The sequence below is a fragment of the Sceloporus occidentalis genome, unplaced genomic scaffold, assembly GCF_023333645.1.
Source record: "Sceloporus occidentalis isolate IW3139 unplaced genomic scaffold, rSceOcc1.0.p SCAF_1, whole genome shotgun sequence".
NCBI lineage: Eukaryota > Metazoa > Chordata > Lepidosauria > Squamata > Phrynosomatidae > Sceloporus > Sceloporus occidentalis.
The window spans coordinates 34,664,096-34,684,727 of record NW_028316981.1 but is presented as its reverse complement, the minus strand read 5'-3'; the positions used below and the strand labels follow the sequence as shown (position 1 = coordinate 34,684,727).

General features: G+C 39.6%; 1 protein-coding gene across 1 annotated transcript in view; it reads left to right on the top strand.

Moving 5' to 3' along the window:
* Positions 1-20,632, top strand: part of LOC149321303 (succinate--CoA ligase [GDP-forming] subunit beta, mitochondrial) — a 279,860-nt gene that overhangs the window by 246,996 nt on the left and 12,232 nt on the right. The window contains exon 10 of the mRNA XM_089519254.1: positions 17,693-17,813. Within this exon, the coding sequence (XP_089375380.1) occupies positions 17,693-17,813 (121 nt within the window). The remainder of the gene's footprint in view (positions 1-17,692; positions 17,814-20,632) is intronic.

The following is a 20,632-nucleotide window of genomic DNA, read 5'->3' as shown; positions in this document are numbered from 1 at the left end:
TCATTTGCGTGTCTTGCTTACAAAGGACAGTTTCTCCTCATTATTAACTCCAGCAGTGGTTTCCAAGGCACAACTAACAATTGTGTTTCATTTGCCCAGGCAAATGTTCTGAAATTGTTAATGTAAAATTAAAAAATTAAACCACCCTGATAATTTGAGTCAGTCTTCCAAAAGTCATGAAATAGGATAATAAAATCTTGAACAGCAATGACTTAGGATGGGGGAGGGTGAATTGCAGTCCTAAAGACAAAGGGAGGTTGGGAATTATAGATTTCCTGAATATTCAGATGTCTTCTCTAGATCCTCTTTATTGCTGCCATCTTTGATTGGGTTCATTTATGGTTTTTATTTTAAAATCAGTCTGTGCTAAGCATCTAGAAACAAATTTAAAATTATTCATATCTTCGTGCTAAAGATAGAATCCAGGAAATTAATGTGCATTCTGTTCCATATTTGGAAACAATGTAGCAGATAGGAACTTTATAAAAATAGAAATTATCTCTAAGGAATGTACATGTTCATTAGCATCAGCAGATGGGATTCTGTGTTATGTGCCAACATGATAGGAGATGCTTTGTCTCTTGGCAATCTTCTGGAGCCAGCCTAGTAGCTGAAAGCAAGACTTTGTTATGGTAGTACTCTCTTCTGTTTTCCATGTCTCTTGTTGGACATACCACCATTCTTCTGGTTTTTCATTAAACCTAAGCCTATTTGATATAAGGGAAGTGAAACCAAGGAAGGAATGTCAAAATATGCAATCTACCCTAACTGCCATATGTTGATGGGCAAGATTTGAATGGAGGTTATAAGGGGATTGAGTGGGATGAGATTACAGTGCTCCCTAAGATTAAGAACAAAGACCCTGATCTCACAATACCATATACGTACATACTTTCAGGTAAACATGACTACACACTTTTCAGATCTTTTTGTCAACATGGAATGGAGGGTGTGAGGGCTAGCACATCAACGTTTCTGTTCTCTTGACAGTTACAGTTTTCTAATGTCTTAATTATGTTTTCTGACTAACTTTTCCATCTGTTAATTGATCATCTGAATGGTCCAATGTACCACCAGGGCCCTTTAACGTTAGAAAATTATAGTGCTGCTTTAACTGTCATGGATGAATCCATTGAATCTTCTGGTTTGCAGGTATTAAGAAATATCTGACAGTTCACTTAAATGCCTCTCCAAACTATAAACCTCAGGTTTCCATAGGATGTAGCCATGGCTGTTATTAGAGACAGTGTGCTGTAGTGATTTTGAGCACTGGATTATGACTCTGGAGACCAGAGTTTGAATCCTGGCTCAGCCATGGAAACCACTAGATGACTTTGGGCAAGTCACACTCGCTCAGCCTCAAAAGATGGCAATGGCACACACACACACACAGTGCCAAGAAAACCCCATGATAGGTTTGTCTTAGGGTCTCCATAAGTGAAAAATGACTTGAAGGCATGCAACAACAACATGGATGCTAACGTGGAAAATAGTGCTATAATTAGGTAGTATCTGTTCTGAGCTAAATGGAATTACCCAGCTCACATGGGCTGGCAAGGAGTCTTAACTTATATTCAGTCTCTTAAGTATTAGGTAGTTTCTGAAAATGTTTTTATATCGCATAGCAGGCAAACTATAGTCATTTAAGTAGTAAAACAAATCAAACACTAATAACACTTAGAAGGTAAGGAAGTTAAACTACTGCATACTAAAGAGTGACTAATAAGTATTCAATAATACAAACACAGTTAAAAGGCTTGGCAGATTTTTAAAATAAAGTACAGTGGATCCTTGTTTTACGCTGGGGTTTGGTTCCAAGATCCCCCGTGTATAACAAAATCCGTGTATGCTCAAGTCCCATTAAGTATAATGACATAGCAAAATGGTGTCCCTAATAAAAAATGGAACATCAAGGTAAATTTATACTTTTTGGGAACATTTTCAAACCGTGTATGCTTATATCCGTGTATAAAAAATCCGTGTATAAGAAGGGCCGACTGTATATCTTTTATTTAAATGATAGCAGAGTTGATATCAGGTAATCTTTCTTGAGGACAAGAGTTCCACGTTAAGATGATACAGCTGAGAATCTGCCACCATCCCATTTCAGAAGATAAGAGATGTTTAGAAAAGGCCCTCAACACATGACTTCAGCTACCTGGATAAATTGGCATGGGGAAGACATTCCAGGCTTTGTAGATGAATACCACCCACTTCAAATTGGACCTCAAAACTAGAATGGCATTTTTAAAATTGCCAGAGTCAGTCTGCTGTTTGTTCTACCAACTTACAATTCTTCCTGCTGCTTTCTGTACCCAATGTAGTTTCTGGACTGTCTTCAAGGGTAGTCCCATAAAAAATGCATTGCATGGGAGGTTGGTAGAGGGTGGATGATTCTGTTCAAGAGAGATTGCAACAAGTTCACCAGCTGTTTAAAAACCAACAACAACCAAGCACCATAATCACTGAGATTACTTGGCCTCTTGTGCCAAAGCTGGATCTTTGAGTTCATTTACACTGTGAATTGGATTTGGACCTTATCCAGTACAGGTTGAATGCCATTTTTGCAGAAGCATTCACCCATAGAACTACTATCCTGCTAGGCTAGAACTTTAGTTTACTGTCAGAACCATGAATTCAAAAGCCATCTGTCAGGGTTCTGAATATGTGATTAATGGAAGGAGGAGGGTTGGTTTTCAAATAATAAAATACACTCATCCCTCCATATTTGCGGCTTTGATATTTACGGATTTGATTATTCACGGATTTGATTAATATATTCTCTCTAGGACTATCTAGGTCCTCCAGTGCAACTCTATGGTCAACTGTAACCAAAAGTTGCACTGAAAGACCTAGAGAGAACACTCTACTAGGCCTTTGTAGCTCCTCCAACACAGTTCTGTGGTCAGTGTCTGTTGGACGTTGACCACAGAGTTGCACTGGAGGACCTAGAGATTCCCAGAGAGGTGTCCTCTCATGTTAAAATCATGGCATTTTTGTTATTTGCGGTTTTTCCATATTCACAGGGGTCTTCTGCCCCTAACCCTATTGAATATGGAGGGACAGGTGTATGTTACATGCTTGATTGCTAGTGGGGCTGATGGGTAGCCTGATAGCTGCTGTGTCTTATAAGTAAGTGGATAGCTAGTTGGCATAGAGGGGATGGGATGTGTGCAGCTGGCCAGGATGGTTAGAATAGTGGGAATGATAGGATTAGAATGTGTATGTGGAGTGGGCTGCATCGGAGTCTATACTATAGGAAGGGAAGCATGGTGGAAATGCCTCAGTCTGAAAGAGACAGTGTTGGTGAGAAAGTCAAGGGGGGGGGGGGGGGGGCTAGACTGTAGAGGGGACTAAGCTATGGGAATTGGAGGTGGTGCCAAAAGAATTAGGGTTGAGTTTGGATTTTTTGGGTTATAATATAATGCTTGGCTATTGGGTGGTTGGGGGGTATTTTTGGCTAAAACACTAGTTGGTGAATTACTGATAGTGCACCATCTTAAGAGGCCAGAAGCTGCGCCAAAGCTGCGCTCTAGTCCTTAGGACAGGAGCGTGGCTTTGGTGCGGCTTTTGGTCTCTTAAGGCGCATGCGTCATTTAAACAGCCATACCTCCAAAGTTACCCGAAGCAGATTTATTTTGGCCTGTCTGTTCAGGCCCTATGTGTATTCAATAAAGTTCTTTGCTGTTTTCAAAATCCTGGACTGGTTGATGCACATTGGTTCTGAATTTGCTCAAGTCTGACATTTACTAACTCTCAGATAGCCCATTACTGACTGAAGGAATCATTACGCACTTTCTTTGCCTCTTCCCATGCAAAAAAGATCATCTACATTGTGGGATTTCTGGCAGTTTTTCTGTCATTTTCCTAAGTTTTACCTTTTAAAAACAGAATAATGTTTTTTTAATCATAACAAAAACCCAACAACCTGCACGCGTAGTGTCCTATTCATATTTTGATTGTATTTTAACTTATTTTTAATTCCTTGAGTTTTTTAATGTGTATCAAATGTTGTGGTTTAAATTTTTTTTTAATTGGTTTTAGCGTTAGTGGCCAGAGAGAAAGAAGTGATTTCAAAAGATAGAACTGTAGGACTCTGTAGCAGAGGTGTCGTTATCAACTGCATGTGCTTGTGACTTCAGGTTTCCTGTCAACTTATGGCGACCCCATGGATTTCCTGGGTTTCCTAGGGTTTTCTTAGGCAAGGAATACTCAGAGGTGGTTTTACCAGTTCCGTCCTATGAAACATAGCCTACATCACCTGATATTTGTTGTGGGTCTCCCATTGAAATACTTATCAGGACTGACCATCTGTGGAGACCTCACTCCACTAAATCTCTCTCAGATGCCAGCAGAATGGGTCCTCTAATTCACAACCACTTGGGACCCATTATAAGTGACAGCAACTGAAATGTCTCCATCAATATTTGTTCTTATTACTTTTGGTAGCTTTTTAATATACTTGGTAGTGTGTTTGTTGTTATCTGTAAAAATTACTTCAGGCCACTCCTTGTTGAACGCAAAGAAAAGAACTTTATTTACATGCAGAACTTATTACTGTTTCTTTCTTAGTGGATGGTTCTTGAGCTTGTGTTACAGTTTGTGAATTACTTCAGTTGTTAAAATTTTACTACTTTCTCTCATTTGACTATATGTATGTTCCTTCACTACCTTGGTTCACACAGAACTATACCCAGCTTCCTTGGCTGCTACTCTCACAGGTTACTCTATCAATAAACACAGCTCAGCTCTCTCAGCTTAGCTCTCTTTTACATCCACTTCTCAGTTGGTTTCTGATATTTTCCTCAGCCTTCCTGGCTGTACATCACGCAGGATACTAACACACTCGCTGTAATACTGGACTTCTCCTGTCCCTTCTAAAGTTCTTCTCCTGGTCTGGGAGTCAGAATCACATCCCAAATGAACCCCTTAATCCTAACTACAGCTCCTGGCAGTTCTAAAACAACTTCCTGCCTCAATAGGCTTTGACACACTGTTTGCCAAATCACTGCTTCTCCCTCTTTTATACTCGCTCCTGAGAGCAGTCCCCATCTTTTTCCAGCCTGTTTCCTGTTGGCTGTCCTGAACATTGTATTCTGCCTTTGTTTCTGCACACCCTGCTTAGCTTCCAAGATCAGACACGATTTGGTGTCTTTAGCACATTTAAACCCTACTACGTCTTAAAATGGTAGCATAATACTTCGTAATCTGTCTGATGATATAGGCAGGCAGGATTTTTTTTCCTCTAATGTACCAAGGACTGCACCCTATTTGTGCCCATTGATTGTAATCGTTTCTTTCTTTTCTGGAAGTTCTTTGTAGACCAGCTACCAATAGCTTGTGGAGTGGCACCGGCCCACTGACCACCACATTGAATAGCACTAGTGACTCCATGTCCCAATTTACAGAGTTGATCTAGAAAAATACTTTTGTTGGTGATATAAAAAAATATTCAAAGATATACCTGTGTTAGTCTGTAGAATCAGTATATAGAGAGATCTTGCAGCACCTTTGAGACTAACAGAAAGAAAGAGATCTTGCAGCACCTTTGAGACTAACAGAAAGCAAGAAGTTGGTAGCATGAGCTTTTGTAGACCAAATGCATCCAAGGAAGTAAACTTAAGACTGCAAAAGCTCAGGCTGCCAACTTCTTTCTTTCAGTGACTCTCAAAGGTGATTAAAAAAACAATGTGGAGGTCCACGAGAATCATCTGGGTCACACCAGTTAACAAGTTAGTGTGAATGAATTCAACCTGGTATGGCCAATTGTCTCTCTTTCATTGGGGCATGGGGAAGACAGAAGAGACGGCCATGTTAATTTATCTTGCATGATAATTTTTCGGCTTTCTTTTGGGTTTTGCAAACCTATGCCGAAGGAATAAAATAAATTGCTAATTTTGCTTTTTGCTTTACAAGGCTGCCATTCTTTTTTTTAAAAAAAAAATTGATAATATTCTCTTTCCACACCTATGAATTAATACTGTCCTCTAGTGGATGTCTTGAGCAGTTGTTATGGGAATGAAAACTTAAATCTCACATTCATCAGAAAGTGGTTTAACAGATAGATATATATATATTTTAAAGAAATCAATAGGCAAACCAAATTCAAGCATTGTTGAGGCTGATGGAAAAAGTCACATTGCTTAAACACCCCTCCGAATGTCCATGAGTTCCCATGTTAATTTGATTTTTTTGTCTCCAGGACTCCATCACCAGTAGCATCTTTATGAAAGATACGGAAAGGAAACCTTTTTTTTTTTAAGGACAAAGGTACCAGTGAAGGGTTAAGCCATGCTTGTTTGCCTTGGGAAGGAAGGAGTGTTCAACCAATTCATTGACACACCTGGAGGTGTAAAAAGGTTTTGTCAGATTTCAATCACAGCAGGCTTGAGGCGAGTTTTCTCCAATATGTAGCTTTTAATTCACTGCAGACAAGGCTTTACTGACAGTTGCTGAGCAGCTTGTATCAGCTAAAATAAATGGATCAAGCTACAGAGCAGCAGATTACAGCAAGGTCAGACGAGCGATATCAGTAATTTTAGAATATTGTTTATAAAAAGATCGTTCTGTTTTGTTTTCATCCCTTGCTGGTGTTTGTTTAATGGAGACATCTGACTCCAGCAGCAGATGAAAAACTAACCCATAAGATTAGCTTTTCCTATTGCTGCAAGATTAGATAACGTTTAATTTGTCTTCAAGAGAAGCATCTCATAAAGAGAACATTAGCAGCAGCTTTGATTCTTGGGATCTAAGGACTCTTGTTAATTAGCCCTTTCAATTACTTGTATGTGGTGTGTGTGTGCGTGTGCGGGAGAGAGACAGAGATTATTATTTCACCACTTTGAGAAAACCCATTTTGTTTTTAGTGAGATCTTTAGTTTATATTAACAGGTTTGTTTTTTTACAGATGTAGAAAAGATTATATCCAGGCTTGCAGCTTCTCATTTATTACTTTTAATGCAATGTTTATGCCACTATATAAATTAAGCAGCATATTTGGCCTTGTGGTCCAGAAACAGCTGGGGTTATTTTCCTCTGGGCAGAACGGATTCTGCTCTTCACCCTGTGCTGCTGAGACTAAATGTATGTTGAGAGTATGAAGGGATAATGTGTGCTATTGTGTTGTTTGATGTTTTCTAGGAGGGCTCCATATGAGACAAATCCTTTTGAAAAACCCATGCATTCTATCCACCGTGACATACACAATTACTTTTAGCTCTTGTATACGGTATTCATTTTGCTGAAATTCAAAGGATACCTCATAGACAAAATAGCTGCTGCATCAGACAGCCAGACATCCACTGTATAGATTTCTAAATGAGTTCTCTGAATGTGATATGGCTTTTTGGTGTGTTTTTTTCTTTGAAAACACATGATGCCAAGATACTTTAGTAGATTTGACAGGCTCACTCTGTGTGTGTGTGTGTGTGTGTGTGTGTGTGGTGATGATTTAAATATATGTGCACATGGTGATGCGCACCAGAGTAGCCATGATATATGCCAAAATTTGATCAACAGCTTCTGATGCAGCATGAAAGTTCTGAGAACAGAACATGAGATTTAAAAAAATGCCACTGGATACAGGGAATAGTTTTCTTGAATAGGCATAGATGTGTACATGCAAAAAACAGCTACCTCTGTTCCAATAAATCTTTCTTTGCTGCCATTTTTGCATGTAGCACATTACCAGGGTTCTCAAAAGAGACTTCTTAAAAGGGTAGCAATTTCTAGTAGCCATGTCATTCTATTTCACAAAAATATGGGAGTCATATGCAACACCCTCAAGACTTACACATTACAGTCAGCCCTCCATATGCACACATCTTCGTCCACAGAGTCAACAATCTATAGCTTGAAAGTATTCCACTAAACGAAATTTGAAAAGCAAACCTTGACTTTACCATTTTATATAAAGGACACCATTTTACTATGTATATAGTACTATGTACTTTGTACTTTGTATATAATGGGACTTGAGCACCCATGGATTTTGGTATCCATGGTGGTCCTGGAACCAAACCACGGTGGAATCAAAGAGCCCACTGTAATTATGTTTTAAGCTTTCTTAGACTTTGTCCATTTCAACAAGTGGATAACGTGGTATCCTAAATAACAGGGTAACACAGTTGGCAGAGGGAAAAGTATAAACAGGATGATAGAGGAGAACATGAAATGCAGAAAACAAGAAGTGACAATTGTGGCAATTTACAAACCAGTAATTGGAGATAAGGACTCCAATCCTGGCATTAGTAAAATAATGAGCAGATGTAAGCTGGCATCTTGCATGTTAGTTCCATCTAAAGGAGACACCTTCAATCAATCATTGAATGGTGAGTCAACATGTAAGTAAATCCTGTTGTTTTAATGGATCGATTCTAGTTGAGATTAACATTAGGATTTAGGCCATGTTGTGCTTTAAAAATAATCCAAATAAATTATAACGTAGTTGATGTAACTAAGCTGTTTGCTGTATTGTAATTCAGTAGTTTCACACTGCAGCCCCTCTTAGAAGTTATTTTGCTTAATATGATCCCATTTAAGATACCATGTGGAGTGTTCTGGAAGGCTGACATGTTTCCTTCATTTGTATTTTTTTAAAAGATGTTTCCCTGGGACTGGCAGATTTGCCTTATGTGAAATATGAAAGGCATACCTGGTAGATGATTGCATTAAAAAAACACTTACAGCAAAACATTTTGCACTGTATGCTTCAAATGGTTTTTAAACTTTGTGATAGTTTAATTCCATTTGAATATTCATCTTTTTGCATATTTTAACTGTATTGAGTGTTAACTTTGTCAGGTACCTTGAGCCCCTATTTTGGCTTAAAAGAGAGGTAAAAATAAAGTAAGTAATAATTATAAAGAAGGGGGAAGGATGCTGGCTAATGAGTATAGTTTTCAGTAGAATGGATTATGCATTAGTACATAGAGGACAGCTTGACATGCTACTCTGTGAACTAGAATTCCCCCAACCAGCTAATCAAATAAAGTAATGTTTCAGAATTCTAGCATCAAGTTCCCTATTCTGGGAAGGCAGGAGGATCATTAAATCATTTCCCAAGCCCCTTTGATTCTAGTTGCTAAACTCCTTTCTAAACTGTCTGTTTGGCTGTTCCAGAAGTTACATAGTCTTCTATGGGGGGGGGGGGGGGGGCTGGGTTAAAATAGCTCCTCTTTCCCATTACTATTCCTTTGCACTGATGAGCTGTGATTTGGCCTTAGAAAGGGCTGCCTTTACATATTAAGCCTTAGCGTTTTCCCATCAGCCCGTGGCTTCTTTTTGATGGATATTTCATGTCTACAGTCTCGGGAAAAGAAAACCGCTACCGGTCAAAGATGCTGGCCTCTGTACTTTCCGACTAAAAGGCGACTTGAAACATAAAGCCCAGCCTTGCAAGTCTTGGTGGAAGTGTTAATCATTAATATGCTGTTCCTGGCATTCTCTGCCATCTGCAGGCAAGAGGGTCTGTTTTCAATGCCCATTTTATGTTCAGGGTGCCCCAGATGCACAGGGTATGTTAATGAGGGCTTGTTGGCAATATGCAGTGAGTGGTTTTCATTTTCCCCACTGAGCACTTTTTCAGCCGTCTTCTTCTGTGCAGACAAAAACACTGGAATAAAAGCTCTTCATTGGCATACATCACCTGACTGTTAAATCTGTTTTAAGGAAAAAGCTAAATCCATTTAGGGCAGCACAGGAACAATAAACTGTTCACCAGTTTTTAGCTGAGTTTATAACTGAATCTTTTTATTGTTTGAACTGGTCTTTTGGATTATTTATACGATTACACAAAAGCCCAAGATTAAATTCCTTGACTGATTCACTTTGTTATTGATTGAACTCATTCAAGCTCCTCTCTAATTTAACTTATTTTATTTATATTACTGTTATTATTATTAAAGCCAGGCACACAAATGTCAATTATTCAGCAGTGAATCTTATCCCCCCCCCCGACTCTCTCTCCCTCTTTTCCTCTGTGTGTGTGTGTGTGTATGTGTGTGTGAATGGATTAGAGAAACTGATTAGAATTTAACTTGAAAACTGAAAAGCGTGTCCTTAAATGAAAGTGCCTGCATTAGGAATTAAAGTATCTTTATTTGGGCAGAAAATCCTCTTTAATGATGTAAGCACACTTTTTGAAATCACATGGCTCGTATGATGGCCCTACACATTAGGAGTTTCCAAAGAGAGAACTCTGTTAGTCTGTCCCTGAATAAAAAGGAAAATGGAGGTGGAAGAAGATCTATATAAGAAGATAAAGTGGGATCAAGCTGTTATAACTGTGCTGTGTGGATACAACCAGACTCTTCAGAAGAAATTGATTAATATCCTCAAAACCTCATGGTGAAATAAACCAGTTAGTCTCAAAAGTGCTACTAAATATCTTTTCCCACTATGCCCATTTTCCTTTACATTCTGTATTATGAAATCTTTTTGGAAAAGAAGATCTTTTCTGTTGCATTAGCCAGAGATTACCTTTCTGTAGCAGCTTTCAGATGCCATGTATTGCATCTCCTAGAAACCATTTTAAGAGACCAGGTAGAAACTTAATGTGCATGTGCACTTCCTCTGTCCCTCTTTTCTTTGTGGGAATGCTACCTGCTTTGTCATGGTTGCAGATGTGGAGGATCTCCTCAAACCGAATTGCTGGTTCAAATGTTTGACAATGCTGGACATCTATTAATCTTAGTGTACAAGGAGATGAAAAATTGGAGAAGGGAATATGCATGGACCCAGCTCATTCCCCACTCCTCCAAACTGTGCATGCTGAATCTAGCAACATGGCATATGAGCAGCCTTATTCTTTCAGTTTGTATAAAGCAGGGAGATTAGAGTACAATTCTCGGCACCTGGGATCTTCCAAGGGCTTCACAAACAGCCCAAAATGGCAACAAAAACTCAAAAGGCATTTTGGAAAACAGTGTTAAAATTTTAACAACATTGAGTGTTAAATAGTGTAGGGAGCCCTCCAACCTATTTAGAAAGTGATTTGCTGTTGCTCTAGGCTTATCCACCTTTCATTTATTTATTGGTGAGGCAGAAAAAGGGTGATCTGGGAAATCACATGCTACTGGAGAAGAGAGAAATGTAAGTAGTACTGGACTCAAGCCGAAAGGATGTCCACGTGAGCAGAGGTGAAATTAAAGTCTACACATATTATAGGAAAAAGGAATGTGAAAATCATGAATTGGGTGAAGCTAGACAAAGTAAAACAAGAACATTGCAACAATTGAGTTGAGTGAGCTAAAGTGGACAAGAATGGGGCATTTTCAGTCTTATGTATAAATATGCAGTTTTACTCAGGAAATGAAAATCTCAGAAGAAATGTTCTTGTCTGATTTCAAGTCATTTCCTATTTGTAAGAACCCTAAAGCTAACTTTTCGCAGGAGTTTCTTGGCAAGATTTGTTCAGAGGGAGGTTGCCTTTGGCTTCCTTGGAGGCGGAAATTGTATTATTTGCCGAAGGTCACCAAGTAGGTTTCTATAACTGATCTGGGATTTGAACTCTGGTCTCCAGAGTCACAGTCCAATACTTAAGCCTCTACACCACACTGGATCTCAAGAAGAAATGGGGTGGCATTTATAGTGAGGAGAGATGCAACAAAAACAATCAAATAATACAATGCAAAGTGTGACCGAATTACATCAATAAGACTTCAGGGAAAACTCATCAATATCACCATAATCCAAATTTATACTCCAACTACAGATGAAGAAGAAGGAGAAACTGACAGATTCTATACTAGAGTCGAAGAGGAAACTGATCACAGACTAAAAGAAGACATGTTGGTAATCAGAGACAGTTGGAACACAAAAGCAGGAACCAGAACAGGACCAAACCTTGTTGGAGAATTTGACCTAGCATCAAGAAATGGAGCCGGAGAGCAACTCACTGAATTTTTTGAAACCAATACACTCATTCCTTCATATTTGCCGCTGTGATATTTGGCGATTTGGTTATCCACAGATTTGAATAATATGTTCTCTCTAGGAATATCTAGGTCCTCCAGTGCAACTCTGTGATCAACTTTAACTAAAAGTCACACCGAAAGACCTAGAGATTCCTAGAGAGAACACTCTACTAGGCCTTTGTAGCTCCTCCACTGCAGTTGTGTGGTCCGTGTCTGTCAGATGTTGGCCAGAGTTGCACTGGAAGACCTAGAGATTCCTAGAGAGGTGTCCTCTCAGGTAAAAACATACGTGTTTTTGTTATTTGTGATTTTTCCATATTCACAGGGGTCTTGTGCCCCTAACCCTAGCGAATATGGAGGGACAAGTGAAATTTGCTCATTGCATACACATTTTTCAGACGACCAAAGAGGGGACTGTACACATGCCCAATACAGAAATCACAGACTCCATAATTGGAAGCAAAAGATAGAGAAGTTTCATTCTGTCTAGGGAAAAATAAATAAATAAAAGAGAGGCAGATTGTGGCGCAGACCATGAACTACTTATATTAAAAAACAGAGTAAAGCTAAAGAACACTAAATCATTGTGCCAGAATATAACCTGAAGAACATCCTATAGAATGTAAAGATGATGTAAAAAAATAGATTCACACAATTGAGCCTAAATGGATTGAGATCCAGAAGAACTCTGGACTGAAGCCAGGGACATAATGACAGAAGAATGTAAAAAGACAATCTCTGTAGCAAAACAGAAAGAAAAGCCTTTTCAATGATAAATGAAATTCTTCAAGCAATTAAAGGGACATGAGAAGTAAAAGGGGGCAGAAATGGGGTAAGATCCCTGAAGACTTAGCAACTTATGAATAGGGCCAAAGAGTAGTACTACAGCAATCATTGCATAGAAACAGAAGAAGATAGCAAAAGGGTAGAACAAGAGACCTTCTGCAAGATCTAAGAAATCAAAAGGAAACTTAAGAGTGTGACAGGGGAACACATGACATGACGAAACACCAATAAAAAATTATGGACACAATACACTAAAGAATTATATTAAAATGTCATGATTTATCCAAAGTACAATAGCCCCAGTTTAGTAATTTTGGCTTCTAGGAAGAATTCAGTCCCATTTATTTGGTCTTTTTGGCAGACCATGGTATCTATACAACTCTTCCATCAGGTGAATGCGACGGTCAAGAGCACCTGTTATCAGCTTCGGCTGATTCGCCAGCTGCGCCCATACCTGGCCCAGAGGGACCTAGAAACTGTTGTACACGCTCTGGTAACTTCGAGACTGGACTTCTGCAACGCACTCTACATGGGGCAACCCTTATACCAAACTCGGAAGCTTCAAATGGTGCAGAACATGGCGGCCCGGCTGGTCACTGGTGCTCCCAGGACCAGCCACATAACACCGGTTTTAAGAGGTCTCCATTGGCTGCCCATTCGCTTCCGAGCTCAATATAAGGCGTTGGTAATTACCTATAAAGCCCTCAATGGCTTGGGCCCAGGATACCTAAAGGACCGCCTCTCTCCAGAACGTCTGGGCAGCAGCTACTGAAGGTGCCTGGGGCTAGGTTAGCCTCCACTTCGCGGAGGACGTTTTCCATAGCTGCCCCAGCCCTTTGGAATGCGCTGCCCACAGAGCTCCGCTCGTCTACCACCCTGGCCCAATTTAGGAAGGACCTGAAAACCTTCCTATTCCAACAGGCATTCCCCGAATAGATATCCTGCGGGCCTCCCTCCTCTTTCGTGGCCAAGAGGCTGGGCCATGGGGCTTTTTACTGTTGGGCTTGAGTTTTTGTCACTTTGCATTGTGTATTTTTATTGTATTTTTATTGACTTGTATTTTGTATTGTCTGTTTTTATGCTGTAAGCCGCCCTGATCGAAGGAAGGGCGGCATATAAATAAAATTTTTATTTTATTTTATTATTTATCGTATTTCAAATGAGTTATTCTTTCCCGAATAACTTTCTTCACTCTGCAGGATTCACAACCATATATAGAAAACAGATACTATGGCACAAACAATTCTGATATATGATATAGTTTTACATTTGATAGGCTTATCTCATACCCTAATAGCTGCCCTTCCATGTCCTAGGCTCCATTCACACTACGAAAATAATCCAGGATGAATCCGGGTTATTTCTTCCATGATCACATTTGCTTCAAATGCACTTGGTGCACTACTTGGGGGGGGGGGGGGTACCAAAAAATCCATTTATCCCAGGATATTCAATCCGAAGGGTTTTTTTCCAAGTTGTCCTGAAAAATCCACATCGATATGCATCTTTGACCGTGTGAATACACTTCCGAATCGATTTGGATCACTCTGTATCAATCAAGGGAATGGAGGCCACTCCATTTTATCCTGAAACAGTGACATGTGTGAATAACATAAGGGTTCACATGACTTGGAGAGATTTGCAAACCCAAAACGTGATGGGAACAACTATCCTGATATGCATCAGCGCAACAATCTGCATCTCTGCAGGACAAAAAACTGAGTGTGAACGACCCTCTGCTCTTCTTCAGATGCCTTGCTTACAGCCTCCATTTTAGATTTGATGTTAACAGCACCCCATCTTTCTTTGGCCCTATCCCACATGGCAGCATTCTATAACTGTGGAATCAAGAGGCGACAATGCAGAATACCATGATCTCACCATGCTTCATTAGTTCTACTGAATGATTCAAGGAGAAAAGGAGAAGTTGAATAGCCTGCTGAAACTGCAGCTTTGTATTAATACTATCTCTTGTTGAATCTTAACCTTTTTATCTTCAGACAGAAAAAAGCATCGGCCGTATGAAAGTATATTCAGGAGGCCTAGATTCAAAGCCAGCAAGGATTTCATATCAAGTAGGGTGGGGTGGGATGGAAATATAAATACATAGAATAATATACTCCATTCCAGGACTTCAAATATACATTGCTGAAAACCTGTAACCAAGATACCAAGCCACCATCCTTTCCATGAATGGGTTATGTCCATGTAATTCCAGTTTCTCCAGTGAATAGCAGCAGCAATAGCAAGTATGTGTCTATACTGTTTATCACTGAACTAGCACTACCTAAGCAGTTTATAACATGTAAGTCAATTACCCCAACAAGCTGGGTATTCATTTTACCGACCTACGAAAGGATGGAAGGCTGAGTGGACCCTGGAGCCCTGCCTGGGATTGAACTCACAACCTTGTGGCTGTGAGTGGCTGCAGTACATGCATTTAACCACTACGCCACCAGGTCTCCAATGAACAGTTCCTCAAGAAATATTTGCCTCTAATATGAAAACCTTTCCAGTTTTTCTAATATCAGCTGTACTGATGGTCAGCATTCCTTCAGTTTCTTCATAAGAAGTCAGAATATTAATGAATATTTCATACCCTCACATTTCTTCAGTACTAATTTCAATATGGCTATTAATGGGTAGCAAATATTTGTAGTGGGTCAGCAAAGAGCCTGGGCAAGTTTCACTGTGACACAGCTTAAGAGGAAGCTGTGGTTGCCTGCTGAAATAACCTGATTCACATATAGACCTGATTCATTCACTTTACGGTAGTGGGGATTATGCAAAGTGATTTAAGGCAACTTTGATGGAGAGGTGATCACAGGCAGCAGAATAATGAATATGTGCATGTGTGTAAGTAGATAACACCTCTTTTAGAGTTACATTGTGAATGACCTGAAATCAAACAGCAAAAGAATAGGGTAACTTAATTGTGAGTTAGGTGCCTGAAATTCAGTCGTTTGAAGGTGATGGATGGCCCTTTTCCTGGTGGGACTTATCAGTTAATCTGTTGTAATAAATTTTTTATTGCTTAACTCTATAATTGTTAATTATAAAGGATTTTCTTACTCCTATTTATCAAGTTAGAATAAGTATATTACTTCTCCACCCATGCTGTTTTAAATAGGAAATATGTACCAATGGTTAGAATCTACATGCTAAATGTTTTGGCTCAGATTATTCAGATAAAGTTCTAACCAAAAAAAAAAAGGTCTAAGCTTTTCTACTGTCCCTTCAAGCTGGTTAAATTCAAGTAAAGCATTGCATGTTGCTCCTTTCACAACAAACATTGCTGCTAACCAGGTGGCATGATTTTGCATCTCAAATGTTACATTTACTCATGTGAGAGAACACATTGGCAGCTGTTACAGCTCACTGGGTTTAAAAAGTGTTAAACTAGCTCTGTAAGACAAAGCCCATGATTAAGAAACATGCTTTCTCTCTGTGAATGGCTAAGGTGTAGGGTTTCATCTGAATTTCTTTTATGACCTATGGTGAGTCCAGTCAATGTGGTATGGTTACACCGGCAACCCTAAGGTGAACCTATCATGGGGTTTTATTAGCAAGATTTTTTCAAAGATGGTTTACCATTGCCTTCCCCTGAGGCTGAAAAGGTATGACTTGCCCAAGGTCACCCAGCGGGTTTCGTGGCCAAGCTGGGAATTCACCCACTGAACTCTGGAATCTTAGTGGCCTTTTCGTTATTTTGAAGAGTCCTGACTACAAGTACTCTTCTACACAGAAGAGGAAATATAAACCAAGTACCACAAAATAAAAACCTACTATGTATATATATGCAACTATAAGTCAACACTATGTATGTTGAGGGCAGGTTTTGTAGCCAAAAGTATGGATTTTGATATGACCCATTGATAAGTTGAGGGAAAAACCTAGAGGCCTGGAACAAAGGACCTAAAGAATGAAGCAAAGGAAAACAAGGCCAAAGAACTGACAAAATTTCAGCAGGAATAACTATTTGTGCTCACACTGAAGGTTGGGTGGATGAGAGTGGGGAGGTCAGTTCTTCCAGGGCAGGTTACACTCTTGCCTTTCACCAGGGGATGGTTCCTTTTTAAAATAAGAGTTAAAATACAATACTTACATTGACCCATGGATAAGATGACTCAGGTTTTTGGGTTCAATTTTTTGACTAAAATGTTAGGACTTATACATGAGTATATACTGTACAGTATTGCAAAATGTTCAGATAGATTTTTCCCCCTGAAACTTTCCCTTGCTTTTTCCTGTTTCTAAGAAAACATGGCTAAGATGTTCATTCTCTCACACTCAAACTGTATAATAGCCTTGAAAGTATTTGGTGGCAACAGTGTAGAGAATAAAGTTATGTGTGTTGTTGCTAGTGTTGTTGTTGTTGTAAGTTTAAAAATGGAGCTGGTATAGGAGAAATTATTGCTAGTCGTGAATTGTGTTGTGCATTACCCAGTAAATATCCATATGACTTTTGCCCAATCCCATTCCATGCCACATTCTCAATAAGCAATAAATGCACAATCTAGGGGAATGTATCATATTTACAAAGGTACAAAATACAGCACTTCTTATGCTAGAAATGCAAATCTCCCCATCAAAAAGTGCATCCAATATGTGCACATTCAGCAACAAATGAGAAAGGAATGCACATTACCAAAACAGATTGAGCCAAACACCTCTTAAGAGCCCATTTCTCCTGAACAATCTTAAATCAGAAAGTACAGCTTTTTTTACTAATCACAATCCTCAAAGTTTAGACCATGTATTGCATGTTTTAAATGTTTTCAAGGTATCCTGTGCGTCTTCTTAACATATTGAGTTTCATCATAATTACAATCATTTGTGGAGGTGAAAACTACCTGACTTTCTTACAGCTTCTTGATTTGTTTACCTCTGAGCAGAGCACTCCTGATTCATGTAAATGTTTCAACATCCAATAAAACCAAATAGCCCACCACATATCTGGTTGACAGTGTATTGATTTTTTTCTTCCCCAGGTTGAAGCAATTCTGGTCAATATTTTTGGTGGGATTGTCAACTGTGCCATTATAGCTAACGGCATCACCAAAGCCTGCCGAGAGCTTGAACTGAAAGTGCCTTTGGTGGTCAGACTTGAAGGTGAGTTTATGGTATTCAATATTTTTTTCGTATTTTCTCATTTCAGTTGTATTGGTCTCTGTTTTTTACTGGGGGAAGTGAGTGGCCATATCACACATCAAGTTGGCATAGGAAGAAAAATTGAGGGGTTAATCCCTAATAAGAGTGTGTTTCCATCACCCATGCATGAGTTTGGCTGATACACATCAGTCCACTCACACCTTACCCTTGGCACTAAGCCCACCAGACTCCTAGCCTACCCTTTTCTCTTATCATTGGGATCTCTTCTAAGTTGCCTTGCCATCCTCACAACTGGACCAGCTCCCTTTTTTTCTTGCTGTTCGTCTTGATTCCTTGAGCAGCAGCAGCATCCACATACTGAATGAAAAGCAAAAACTCTTCTGTGAAACCCTGCTGTACACTTGCTTCATATTACCAGCGCCTGGAAAAGGTACATTTGGACAACAATTCCACAAATCCCCCAGTATGGCTAGTTCAGATGTTTAGGGTTTTTTCAAAAAAATAATAATTTTAACATGAGCAATCTAATTTACAGTCGATGTGATTTACATTCAGAATATAAAAAGACAAAAAGAAAAAAGACAGAAAAGAAAAAAGCACAATATAACTAATACACAATAGGACTCTGACACACACCCTACAATCATGACTGGAACTCAAATAAAAATAAAAGAGAAAAAAAGAATTAAAAATATTATTCCACCATTACCGATCCAGCTGAATAAGCCTATTAAAATTACTTAAAACCATAACCACAGACTATTGTTAGATTTCGTATTGCTGAAAAAGTCTATAAATGATTTCCACTTTTAAGGGAATCTTCAATTGGCTTACTCTTTAAAACCTACATTAATTTGGCTATTTGAGCTAACTCTGCATCCTTAATAATTCTTCCATCATTAGTACTTCAGACTGTTTCCAAGTTTGAGGAAATATGTTTGTTGGTACTGTCATATATTGAAGAAGTAATTCATATGTAATCTCCAGTTCTTTATAATACTCAACAGAAATATTTCTGGTAACATTACAAAATGTACATCCATATCCATAGCCTTTTTTCATAACTGACTTATTGTAGATGTTGGGTAACCTGTGCAAACGTGTCATGGGAGGGGCAGGCAGTACCTAAGTACAACTACTGGCTTACACAGATGAAAAGGGATTTCAGTCTCTTCTGTACTCCCCTTCACTCGAGGATGATGCTCTCCATTTTATTTTATTTGGGCCACTGGAAACATTCTTCCTGATTTTGGCACTTTTTGCATATTGTGTTTATAACTCAGCAACCTGTGATACAGTCAGCTGTGCACAAACCTCTTGATCCTTAGCCAAAATGAACCTGTATATCCAGACACACACACATGTATGTGTATATATGTACATTCTGGCTGGATGAGGAAAAACCGACTCAGCCTGAATCCAGAGAAAACGGAGGTACTCGTGATAGGTTCCCCTGGTCCAGGAATGGCGGTGGTTCCACCTGTCCTGAACGGGATCACGCTTCCTGTGAAGGACTCCGTGCGCAGTCTGGGGGTGCTTCTTGATTCGTTGCTCCACCTTACATCTCAGGTGAATGCGACGGTCAGGAACACCTGTTATCAGCTTCGGCTTATTCGCCAGCTGCGCCCATACCTGGCCCAGAGGGACCTTGAAATGGTGGTACATGCTCTGGTAACCTCTAGATTGGATTTCTGCAATGCGCTCTACATGGGGCAACCCTTGTATCATACTCGGAAGCTACAGCTGGTACAGAATATGGCGGCCAGGCTGGTCACTGGTACTTCCAGGACCAGCCATATTACACCGGTGCTTAAAGATCTGCACTGGCTGCCTATTCGCTTCCGGGCACAGTACAAGGTGTTGGTGATTACCTATAAAGCCCTACATGGCTTGGGCCCAGGATACCTGAAGGACCGCCTCTCCCCATACATTCCGCCCCGCACCCTCAGAACTTCTGGGCAGCAATTACTTAGGGTCCCTGGGGCCAAACTCTCCTGTACAATGAGGAGGACGTACTCCATCGTTGCCCCGACCCTTTGGAACACGCTGCCCACAGAGCTCCGCTCGGCCACCTCCCTGGCCCAGTTTAGAAGGGATTTAAAAACCTTTCTATTTCAAACTGCATTCCCCGAGTGAAGTCCTAGATGGCCTCCCTCTCTCTCTGACGGCAAGACGGATGGCTGACCGGGGGTTTTTATATTGTTTTTAACTTGTTTTAATGTATGTATTGTTTTCATTATGTTGTTCACCACCCTGATCAATGGAAGGGCGGTATATAAATAAAAGTTTTATTATTATTTATTTATTCATTTCATCTTCTTTTAAAGTTGACCCTCCATCCTAGTCCCTTGATCATATTTGCTTTGTAGTCACAAGTTAATGCCAATTAATGCCAATTAAAAAAACCTAGGAAAAAGGAAAGCAACAACACTATAAGACCACAGCTGAAAAATATGTTTCACAAGATGGTGAAGATGGAGGCAGTGTACTTTACACATCCCATTTGGTACATTGCTCCAACAGAGGGGCTGCAATTATTCCTATAAATCTTAACAGATTTGTGGCCAGGACCCCACATGCAATGTATTATAAATGTCTTGATGAGTAAAGTTTTAATCAGTCAGATCTGTCTTGATTTAGCAGGATTTTCTGGACAAATCTTTTCTTTTCAGCTGTATAATAATTACAAGCTGTTTTACCAGTGGATAAAGGAAGGATTATTCTCTGGTTTGAAAATGGTAACTTTATAATTACATGTATTTACTTGCTTGATGGAGAGGCAGAGAGTGAGCACTTGCTAGCTGAGAAGCAAGATAATT